Source organism: Dromiciops gliroides, chromosome 1, assembly GCF_019393635.1.
Source record: "Dromiciops gliroides isolate mDroGli1 chromosome 1, mDroGli1.pri, whole genome shotgun sequence".
NCBI classification, from domain to species: Eukaryota; Metazoa; Chordata; class Mammalia; order Microbiotheria; family Microbiotheriidae; genus Dromiciops; species Dromiciops gliroides.
In genome coordinates, this window is record NC_057861.1 from 192,941,612 (window position 1) to 192,954,435 (window position 12,824).

The 12,824-nt window shown below is 35.4% G+C and overlaps 1 protein-coding gene across 4 annotated transcripts in view; it reads right to left on the minus strand.

The window, feature by feature from the left end:
• Positions 1-12,824, minus strand: part of ATP9B (ATPase phospholipid transporting 9B (putative)) — a 459,610-nt gene that overhangs the window by 25,076 nt on the left and 421,710 nt on the right. For all 4 annotated transcript variants that reach the window (XM_043972858.1, XM_043972842.1, XM_043972850.1 and 1 more), the window contains exon 26: positions 3,091-3,199. In XM_043972858.1, the coding sequence (XP_043828793.1) occupies positions 3,091-3,199 (109 nt within the window). The remainder of the gene's footprint in view (positions 1-3,090; positions 3,200-12,824) is intronic.

A 12,824-nucleotide genomic window follows, 5' to 3' on the forward strand; every position in this document is an offset into this window, starting at 1 on the left:
GGTGCTGGAGAAGCCAGAATACTGCATGTTCCCCACTGCTACTTCCAGATTCTTTCTTTACTGCTATCACTCAGTAACCTCTCCTCATTTCAAGTTTACTCCATTATAATTTTATAGCCAATTCAGTTGTTGCTCTGTACTGGCCCCAAGGTCATTCTCCTATGTTTCCCAAAGAGTTAAGCATTTGGCTCAATGTGTTGATACCTGCCATTGATATTAGGAAACTTCAGCACCTACAATGATGCTCTTCAAAATCTTTAACCTCCTAACCACTAAATTTCTTTAAATCCCAAGAGCTACTCCTTCCCTTTAACACAAGGAAGGTCACATCTTAAATCCTGCTGCCATTCACAAGTATTACACTTTGCTTTAATCACAGCCTCCTGTTATCCCAGCTCTCCCTGTGCCTCACCTCTCTTCACTAACAGCATACCCCTAATCTCCCCTTCTCTAAGTATTACTTCAGGCTACTGGTTCTGCTCTGAATTTACTTTCCTCCCTCCCTATCTAGTCTCTGTCTTATATTTAGACAATTCAACTCTTACCATCTTTAGTTCTCAGATCCTTTATCCCCTTGCCCTGTATTTCACCCCTCACCAAATTTCAGTCTAGGATTACTCCTACTATCAGTCTTATATGTTTCTATTCAAATGTTGCTGAATGGAAGAGGAGGAAATTCATACAATTGGGTTGTCTGGGTACGTTATAAATTCATATTATCCAACTTCAACTTGACCCTCACTGGAGCAAGGCAATTTTTTTGGGGGGGTGAGGCAATTGGGGTTAAGTGACTTGCCCAGGGTCACACAGTTAAGTGTCTAAGGTCAGATTTGAACTCAGGTCCTCCTGACTCTGGGGCCAGTGCTCTATCCACTGTGCCACCTAGCTGCCCCTAAGGCAATTTTTTAATCTCTCCCAATTGATTCCCTCTTTCACTCCCCACAGAAGCTATTCTAAACCTTTTCTCTCCTTTTGTCTCTACCCTTCCCCTTTCTCAGCTGCAGGCTGTACCTTTTACTATACTGAGAAAACTGAGGCCATTTGATATGAGCTCTCTGTCTCAAAATACCTTGATATTATTCCCCACTATTTTTTCCCACCTAAGAAGTAACTTCTTATGCCAAGGTCAATATGTACCTTTGATTCCATTCCCTCTTATGTTCTCCAGCGGCTTACATCTTCAGTCATTCTCATTCTCTCTCTCTCTCTCTCTCTCTCTCTCTCTCTCTCTCTCTCTCTCTCTCCTCACCCGCTTTTCCTCCCTGATATCCTTTTGGGAGGGGGTAGGTGTTTGGAGATGAATCTCTCCTGGTTCTTTTCCTGCATCTCTGACCATTTCTTGGCCTCCTTTGCTAACTAGTCATCCATATCACCCTGCCTGATGGTGAATATTCCTCAAAGCTTTGTAATGGGCTCTCTTCCCTTCTCTCTCCATACTCTCTTAGTGATTTCATCACTTCCCATGTGTTTAGGCCCATAACTCACTCATCTCTATATATGTGAATAGATATACACACATTTACACAAACATGCATATGAATGTTTATGCACCTGTATGTGTACAGGTTCATATCTATTTACATCTCCACCCCCAATTCTCTTTCCTAAGCTTGAAGCCAATGCTTACTGAATATTTCAAAGTGCATATTCTAGAAACATATTCAACTCAATATGTACAAAACTTAACTCATTTATTTTTTCCCCCCAAACTTTACTATTTTTGTGGAAGGCACTGCTATTTTTCTAGTTCCCATGTTCATAACCCTGGAATTATCCTTGACTCCACTTTTCTTTTCCTTCCTTCCTTCCTTCCTTCCTTCCTTTCTCTTTCTTTCATCTATCTATCCATCCATCCATCCATCTATCTCCTGCTACCTACAAATCCTTTTCTTTACTCACACAGCCACCATTTTACTTCAGGCCCTTACTACCTTTCTCCTAGATTACTGCAATGCTTCCTAATTTGTCTCCTTATCTTAAATTTCATCTTAATTTGATATATCCTACATACTGCTGCCACAGAGATTTTCCCTAATAAGTTCAGATCTGACCAAGCCAATCCCTTAGTATATAAATTTCAGGGGCTCCCTAAAAGCAATATCATTTCTAGGACAAAACAGAGACTTTGTTTAGCTTTTAAGGCCATCTTAACCTGATGCCACTTTACTTTCCCAGATTCATTGTACATTACTCTACTTCCCAAATTTGTGATCCAGCGATTCTGGGCTTTACTTTGTGCCTCTCATAAAACATTCATATATTTATCTTCAGCCTCCTTGTCTTCGCACTGTTCACCTAACCCTGTATGAGATGCACATGTTATTATGCCCATCCTTCTGCTGACTCCATCTCCCAGAATCCTTCTCTTCAAGATGAAGCTTCTACTTGAATCCTTTCCTGATCCCCACCTCTGCCTGCTAGTGATCTCCCTTCCAGATGTTAGTATTGATTCTCCTTACATTTATTTTTATGTAGTGATATTTGTACTTGTATTTCCAGTTAGAATATAAGTTTATGGTGAAAATGAATTGTTTCATCCTTTGCTTTTCTCTCTCCAGTTCCCAGAATGGTGACTGACACTCAATAAATGCTTGTTGATTGATGATTCCTATCTCAGAGGGTCACATAATATGAACTTCAAAAAATGTTTTTGAGAAAAACTCAGTCCTTGAAATTTCCATTTCTTTTTTGAAATTCTACTTAGACTGAATTTTATAAAATAATTAAGAACAATCACAATTGAGAAATGTCAGAGAAAAACAATACTTCATTCATAAATTTCATGAAAATTTACTCATCCACTAACTTGGCATATTTCTTTATCTTTTTTTTTTTTTTTGGGGGGTGAGGCAATTGGGGTTAAGTGACTTGCCCAGGGTCACACAGCTAGTTAAGTGTCAAATGTCTGAGACTAGATTTGAACTCAGGTTCTCCTGAATCCAAGGCCAGTGCTTTATCCACTGCACCACCTAGCTGCCCCCCAATGCGCCACCTAGCTGCCCCCATATTTATCTTGAAAATACTTTGAAAAAGCCTTCAGAATCATCAAAAAAAATTTACCTTCCCTTGATCCCTTATGCATAATTTTACCTTTGTTAGGTCCTTGTAAAGCTCTGGATACAGCAAAGCCATTTCTGGCTTCACATCCTGATCCAACACTAAGGAGAATACTGGAAACATTGTATAGATTGTTGCATACCTTAAAAAGCAAAGATATAAAAAATGTTAAATTTCACAAAGCAGTATATGAAATTTCAATTACATGGTTACTGAAATAAAGTTAGGGTCATAGCACAGGACATAAGCACTTTAGGCTATAATTAAGGATATGAATAAATATTGAAAAATATGTCTCATAACCCACAATATGACTCATAGGCTACCAATATACACTGACATCCTAATTCCTTTATCATGCCATTTTTAAGCGTAGGACATCTTGCACACTAATAAAACAATGATAGATCATTGAACTTAATGAAACAATAATGATAATAATAACAACAATATTTATATGGCATCTACCATGTTCCATGCACTGTGCTAAGCAAGTGTTTTTATACATGATTTTATTTGATCCTCACAACCACCCTGGGAGGCAAGTGCTATGATTACCCCCATTTCATTATCCCCCATTAAGGAATTTGAGGCAAATAGAGGTAAGGTGATTTGCCCAGGGTCACACAGCTTGGGATTGTGAGGCTGGATTTGAACTCAGGAGTCGAACTCCAGGCCCCTGTGCTCTTTCCACTGTGCCATCTAGCTGTTCCATATCTAATCATGTCATTTGATTCTGCTCCCAAACTTACAGGAGATGAATGCCCTCTTGGGCATACTGAATATGTTTTATACGAATGTTAAGGCGTTAATATCTTTTTATAGACTTTTCTGGAAAAAGGTAAGTTTCTTATCTTGAATACTATGTTTTGATGGTGGCTTGGACACTTTTACTAACAATTTTGCTCAGGATGGCCACTATACCCTCTCTGTTTCCTGATGATTATCCTTCATTTATTTACGTCTCTCCTTTGGAGACAGGAGGTCCAATGATTGCTATTGATTTTGCAGATCCAGCATTATGACTTACTTATTCATTTTCCTACTAACTCCCCTTGGATTGACAAAGTAACAACAGCAGCAGCAAAAGCAACAAAACTCTAGCAGATGCTTGGTCTAAGGCCACACTTTTCCTAACCATTGCTAAAAATGCTATATGGGGTTGAAATGAAAACTATTGAAAGTGATGATAAATTTTCAAAAAATGCAGCTAGGTCTCCAATTAGTGAAAAACATGAATACTATAAAGAGGTCATATATATTTGAATTTATTCCATTCAAAGTTATAATCATGTAAACTATTGGCTCCAGCCCAGTGGAAATATGCAGTGAGAATTTGAACATATGCTACCACTACACAGGATTAATTATCCACACTAATCTGGGCCTAGCTAATATCACTTTCATTTTGTTTCTATGAACTATGTTATGGAAAGTTATTCCAGTGGTCTGGTATAATCTTGTTTCACTACATCTTTTGGTTGCTTGCTATTTTTTTCTCTAGGTAATTGTAAGTTGCTTAATAATTTATTCTAATACCTTTGCATACCACTGAAGATAAACTTGCTGGCCTGTAGTTACATCTTTCTCTATTTCCTTTATTATTCTGTCTTATTATTATTCACAACATTTAAAGACTTCTGTCCTTTTTAGTTTTCCCAGTCTTATCTTTATACATTAGTGTGTGTGTGTTTTTTTTAATTCACAGGCTAATGTTTCAAAAACCACCAGCAAAGTTGATTTTAAAAAAGACAGTTGATTTATCATGTGGTACTTATCCCCAAGTTGTCTTACAGACTTTTGAAGAATTAAGGAGTGGTAAACTTAAAGAAAGTCAATTTTAACACTTCCCAGGCCACAAGCTATAGAGATTATTCTAATAAAAGCACTTTGAAAACTTATATAAATGTGTTATTAGTGTTATCAGAGAGTAGGTTCCCATATTCAATCATAATTTCACTAATTTAAATAATCATGACTCCTAAATTAAGGAGTAATCACTTCTGTCTATAGTTTTCCTTTTTATTTCCCTTAAAGTTCATCATCTCTAAGATGAAAAAGGGGGCTGGGAATGATTACATTGTATATTCAGGTCTTTGGAAGAAAAGCATTACAAACACTCAAGGTATAATTAGTACTATTATGTAAAATCAGTCCTATTTTAAAAAATCTGTAATGTAATAATTATTACAGAGTTTTAAACAATGGCAAAGCACAAAAAAGAGTTAAAATGGTAGAAAACCTGTTCCTTCTTGTAACTTAAAAGATTTTTTCCCCTTGGTTTTAAAATACTATTTGAAGTATTCCTAGAGGCAGGAGGGTACTAAAGAGACTACAGAAATTTATGTTAACTTGGAAAAAATCTACTGAAATATTTAGCCAATATATGACACCATCAATATATCATTTGTTCCTATTCTTGCATTACATTCAAGGTTTGAGATGAGGCCTTAGTAAATTTTAAAGCAAAATTAATGAAAATGGAAATAGAAGTTGAAATGAACAGGCTTCATACCTCCAGAGCAGAAATGGGAAAAGAGGGAAGACCAAAAAAAAAAAAAAAAAAGGCTTGTTGGAATCTGGAGTGAAAAGAGTGCTATACAATTTACACAGGTCATAAGATACATGACATAGAACAGATAAATATATGTACGCAGCACATATATTCTTGGAAAAGTAAGCTCAAAAGTTGACTGGATAAAACAATTCCTTAAAAAATACAATTGGCCAAATGGGGAAAAAATTAGTCAAATAGAAAAGGGGGAGTTGCAAAGGCGCACTGAAGAAAACAGTGCCTTAAAAATTAGAATTGGGCAGATGGAAACTAATGACTCCATGAGACACCAGGAATCAAACAGAATCAAAAGAATGAAAAAATAGAAGAAAATGTGAAATACCTCATTGGAAAGATAACTGACCTGGAAAATAGATCCAGGAGAGATAATTTGAGAATTATTGGACTACCTGAAAGCCATGATCAGGAAAAAAAAAGAGTCTTAGATACCACCATATTCTAGGAAATTGCCAAGGAAAACTGCCCTGATGGTGTAGAATCAGATGATAAAATAGTCACTAAAAGAATCTACCTATCACCTCCTGAAAGAGAGGAAAACTGCAAGGAATATTGTAGCCAAATTCCAGAAGTATCAAGTGAAGGAGAAAATACTGCAAGCAGCCAGAAAGAAACAATTTAAATATCATGGAGCTACAATCAGGATTGTACAAGACCTGGCAGCTTCAACATTAAAGGATCAGAAGGCTTAGAATATGATATTCCAGAGGGCAAAGGAGCTTGGATTGCAACCAAGAATCACCCAGCAAAACTGAGAATTCTCTTTCAGGAGAAAAGATGCACATTCAAGGTTTCCTGATGAAAAGACCAGAACTGAACAGAAAATTTGGTCTTCAAATACAAGACTCAAGAGAAGTATAAAAAGGTAAACAGGAAAAAAAAAGTTATTCAATAAGGTTAAACTGTTTACAACCCTACACAGGAAGATAATACTTATAACTTTTGAGAAATGTATCTTTATTTGGGTAGAGACATAAAGGACATAGGTATAAATTGTCTTTGATGTGATGATATAAAGAAAATTAAGGGGTGAAAAAAGGAGTGTATGAGGAGAAGAGGAAAAGGGAGGTGCAAAAAACCTATTACAATAGAGGGGAAGAAGGGAGGGGTGAGCATTGTTTCAACCTTACTCTCATCAGATTCGGTTCAAAGAGGGAATAACATATACACTCATTTGAATGAAGAAATTTAGCTTAGCTTTTAGGGAAGTAAAAGGGTAAGGAGAAAAAGGGGGGAAACTGACAGAAGAAAGGGCAGAAACAGGGGAGGAAAGGGTAAAGAAAAGGGAGGACAGATTCAGGGAGACAGGGGTCAGAAGCAAAATGCTGGTGAGGAAGAATAGGGTGAAAAAAAGGACAAACAAAGGGGAAAAAGAGGATGGAGTTAGTAATCATAACTGTGAATGTGAATGTGAATGGGATGAACTCTCCCACAAAATGGAAGACAATAGAAGAGTGGATTAAAAACCAGAATCCTACAATATGTTGTTTACTAGAAACACATTTGAAGCAGAGAAGATACACACAGAATAAAGGTAAAAGGTTGGAGCAGAATATATTATACTTCAGCTGAAGTAAAAAAAGCAGGGGTAGCAATCCTTATCTCAGACAAAGCAAAAGCAAAAATAGATCTAATTAAAAGATAAAGAAGGAAACTACATTTTGCTAAAAGGTACCATAGACAATGAAGTAATATCCATATTAAACATATATGCACTAAGTGGTATAGCATTCAAATTCTTAGAGAAGTTAAATTAATTATGAGGGGAAATAAGACAGCAAAACTATATTAGTCAGGGATCTTAACCTTCCCCTCTCAGAACTAGATAAATCTAACTACAAAATAAATAAGAAAGAAGTTAAAGAGGTGAATAGAATTTTAGAAAAGTTAGATATGATAGACCTCTGGAGAAAATTGAATGGGGTTAGAAAGGAATATACCTTTTTCTCAGCAGTACATGGCACGCACACAAAAACTGACCATGTATTAGGGCATAAGAGTTTCACAGTCAAATGCAGAAAGGCAGAAATAGTAAATGTATCCTTTTCAGATCATGATGCAATAAAAATTATATGTAATAAAGAGCCATGGAAAGATAGACAGGAAATTAATTGGAAACTAAATAATCTCATTCTAAAATCAGATCTCAACAACTGGAAAACTATCACTTGCTCATGGATAGGCCTAATAGAACTAATACAATAAAAATGACAATTCTATCTAAATTAATTTACTTATTCAGTGCCATGACAATCAGACTACCTAAAATTATTTTATAGAGCTAGAAAAAATAATAACAAAGCTCATCTGGAAGAACAAAAAGTCAAGAATATCAAGAAAACTAATGAAAAAAAATGCACAGGAAAATGGGCTAGCCATACCAAATCTGAAGCTAATACTATAAAGCAGCAGTCATTAAAACTATTTGGGACTGGCTAAGAAATAGAGTGGTAGATCAATGGAACAGGTTAGGCACAGGAAACACAGCAATAAATTAGACTTTAGTAATCTACTGTTTGATAAACCCAAAGATTCCAGCCTCCAGGATAAGAACTCACTATTTGACAAAAATTGCTGGGAAAACTGGAAGACAGTATGGCAGAAACTAGGTATAGGCCAACATCTTACACAGTACACCGAAATAAGGTCAAATTGGGTATTTGATTTAGACATAAAGGGTGATATCATAAATTAAGAAAGGGAGGAATAGTTTACCTCTCAGATCTATTAAGAGAATTTATGAAAAAACAAGAGATAAAGAATATTATGAAATGCAAAATGGATGATTTTGATTACATTAAATTAAAAAGTTTTTGTAGAAACAGAAGCAATGCTCCAAAATTAGAAGGGAAGCAGAAAGTTGGAAAACAAATTTTATAGACAGTATTTCTGATAAAGGCCTCATTTCTAAAATATATAGGGAAACAAACCAAATTTATAAGAATACAAGTCATTCCCCAATTGAGAAATGGTCAAAGGCTATGAACAGGCAGTTTTCTGATGAAGAAATCAAAGCTATTGCCCACGAAAAAATGCTCTAAATCACTACTAATTAGAGAAATACAAATTAAAACAACTCTGTGGTATTACCTCACACCTATCAGATTGGCTAATATGACAAAAAAATAAAAATAATAAATGTTAGAGAAGCTGTGGAAAAATTGGAACACTAATGCATTGTTGGTGGAGCTGTGAATTTATCCAACCATTCTGGAGAGCAAGTTGGAACTATGTTCAAAGGGTTATAAAACTGCATACCCTTTGACCCAGCGATACCACTATTAGGTCTTTATCCCAAAAAGATCATGGAAAAGGGAAAAGGACCCACATTTACAAAAATATTTATAGCTACTTTTTTTGTGGTGGCAAAGAATTGGAAATTGATGATATCCCCATCAATTGGGGAATGGCTGAACAAGTTGTGGTATATGAATGTAATGGAATACTATTGTGTTGTAAGAAACGATGAGCAGGTAGATTTAAGAAAAACCTGGAAAGACTTACATGAACTGATGCTCAGTGTGATGACCAGAACCAGAACATTCTACATAATATCAACAACATTGTGTGATAATCAACTGTGAAAGACCTAACTCTTCTCAGCAATACAATGACCCAAGATAATTCCAAAAGACTCAAGATGGAAAATGTTCTCCATATCCAGAAAAAGGAACTGGAATCTGGATGCAGATTGAACCATACTGTTTCTACTTTTTTTGATTTTGATTTTTCTTTTTTGAGGTTTTCCCCTTTTGTTCTGATTCTTCTTTTACAGCATGACTAATACAGAAATATGTTTAATGTGATCATACATATATAACCTATATCAGATTGCTTGCTGTCCTGGGGAAGGGGGAGGGAGGAGAAAAATTTGGAACTAGAAATCTTATGGAAACAAATGTTGAGAACTATCTCTGTATGTAACTGGAAAATAATAAAATGCTTTTATGATAAAAATTTTTTAAACCAATACTTATCCTAAAGATTGGTGCTTGAAGATTAAATTTGATTGGAGGGGTTGGACCTCAAGCAGGAGTCTTGGATTAGGGCCAAAGTTTACAACAAAGCAAGACTCTAACTACAACAAACTTCTCTCAGTTGCCCAGAATCTTGCTCTACAGGACTTCTACATGAAATGAAGCTAAACATGAAACAAGATACCAAATAGGAGAAATTGTCAGCCCAACACAAGTCTCTTCTTCTTCTTCTTCTTCTGGCAGGGCAATGAGGGTTAAGTGGCTTGCCCAGAGTCACACAGCTAGTAAGTGTCAAGTGTCTGAGGCTAGATTTGAACTCAGGTCTTCCTGAATCTGGGGCTGGTGCTTTATCTACTACACCACCTATCTGCCCCCTGTCCAGTTTCTTAATATTAAAACCCCTTGATATCATGTCCTACGCTCTGCTCTATTCCTCCAGTATTATAAAGAGCCTATGTACCTCGGGTTGAATCCCCTTCCATCTTTCCTAACAGATTACATCCTCAATCATTCACCTTCTCTCTAATCTTCAACCTCTAACTATCAACTGCCATCAATGATAACAAGAAGCTAATATTTATGGTACTGTGTACCAGGTGCTGTACTAAACGATTTGTTATTATCATGTCATTTAATTCTCACAACAACCCTGGAAGGTAAGTGCTATATATTATCCCCATTTTATAAATGAGGAAACTGAAGCAGACAGAGGTTAAGTGATTTGCCCAGGGATACATATCTGATAACTATCTGAGATTTGAATTCAGGTCTTTTTCACTGCAGGCTGAGTGCTCTACCCAAGTCTCCTCCATCCTTAAAACAGTCTTTGTTAGAGCTTACCATTCTCTTTAGATAGCATTCTACACCTCTCCTTCCTCTCAGTTTAGCTCCTTTCAATAAACAAACTATTTACAAGGCTGCTGCCATCATCTCCATTTCCTCTCCTCTCACTCAGTCAGTCCTTTGTAACTTTGCTTCTGACCTTAACATTCAACTGGAACTGCTCTCTCCAAAGGTACCAACAATCTTTTAAAAAATGTCTTTATGGGGGCAGCTAGATGGCGCAGTGGATAAAGCACCAGCCCTGGATTCAGGAGGACCTGAGTTCAAATCCGGTCTCAGACACTTGACACTGACTAGCTGTGTGATCCTGGGCAACTCACTTAACCCTCATTGCCCCGTAAAAAAAAAAAAAAGTCTTTATTGATTTTGTTTGTTGTTTTACATCATCATTTCCTGTAGCATCACTCCTTCCTCTTCCAAAGAGTTATAAGACAAATAGCATTTTTAAAGACAGAGAAAAAAAGAAAAAATAAACATCACTGATTATTACATAAAAAAATCTGAAAATATGTAACATACAACACTTATGGACAACCTACCTCTACAAAGGGGTAGTTTATGAGTAACTTCTCATAGCTATTCTTTCATGCTTGTTCTTGATAATTCTGCAATATTCACTTTTGAATTCATCTTGGTGGTTGTATCTTCCATTTACATTGTTAAAATCATTGTGTATATTGTTTTCTTGGCTCTGATTACTTTGCTCTGTAACAGTTCATGTAGATCCTCCATACTTTTCTGTACTTATTACATTATTTTTTGTAGCATAGTAACATTCCATTCCATTCCTGTATCATGATTTAACTGACCAATTGATGGGCATCTATTTTATTTCCTATTCTTTGCTATCACAAAAAGTGGTGTTAAAAATATTTTCGTGTATATGGGGGTCTTCTTATTGATGGTTTCCTTGTGGTAAAAGCCCAGTAATGGAGTCTCTGAGTCAAAAAGTATGCACATTTTAGTTACTTTATCTGAATAATTCTAAACTGCTTTGAAAATAATTGTATTGACTCATATCTCCACTGGCAATCTACTAGTGTGCTTATCTTTCCACAACCCTTCCAACATTGAATATTACCATATATGTATTGTTTTTATCTCTGCTACTTATCAGGGCATGAACTGAATTCTCTGGGTTGTTTTGATTTACATTTTCTAAAATTATTAGTGATCTGGCATATTCTTTCACATGGTTGGCTAATAGTTTGCAATTCTTATTCTGAAAACTATTCGCACCCTTTAACCACTTATCTATCTGGGAATGGTTTTATACACACACACACATACATACACACATATCTCTATCTATGTATATATGTACACACATCTATATATGGGCATATATAGACATATGCTGTTCTTATATTTTGGATAAAAATTCTTATCAGAGGAACTTGATATAAAGATTTTTTTTCCACCCATTTATCCACCTCTTTTCTTATCATAGGTACCTTTTGTGCAGAAGCTTTTCAGTTTCATGTAATCAAAGTTGTCTACTTTATCTTTTGTAACTGCCTCTATCCTTTGGGTAAGAATACATCTACCCAGAGTTTTGAGCACTATATGATCTGCTTCTCTTTTAATTTTTTATAGTATATTTTTAAATATTAAGGTTAAGAATCCATTTAGAATGTATTGTGGAATACAGTCTAAGCTGTTAATATAAGCTTAATTTCTACTAGATTACTTTCCAGGTTTCCCAGAATTTTTTTTCTTAATCAAAAAGGGAGTTCTCTCCTAAGTAATTTGTGGTTTCTGGGTTACTGCATTTCATTGTTTCTGATTCTCCCTTGTCTAGTCTGTTACACTGATGTACCTTTTAATTTTTTATACAACACTAGATAGTTTTAATGACTGCTGATTTGTAATATATTTTGAAGTCTGAAAGAGCTATTTCATTCTTACCTCCTTTCATTATTCCCCTAGATATTCTAGATTTTTCATTTTTCCATATGAATTTTGTTATTTTTATATTGAATTCTACAAAATGTCACTTTAATAATGTGACTGATAAAGTATAAAAAGTATAAATAAACTTTGGTAGTATTATTATTATTATCATTTTTATTATATTGGCATGGCCTAGCCAGGAACAATGAATATTGCTCCAGCTATTTAAGGCTATTATTTATATCTTTAAGGAGCACTTTGCAAATAATCTATACAAGTATTTTGTGTGCTTTTGCAGATTGAACTCTAGATACTTTATGCATTTTATAGTTAGTTAAATGGAATTTGATTTCTTGGATATATCTTAGATTTTGCTATTATTATTAAGAAATGCAATTGATTTTTGAAGGTTTATTTCATAGACTGCAGTCTTGATGAAGCTGTTGTCTCATTTAGTGTCTGATGATTCCTTAGTGAGAGGG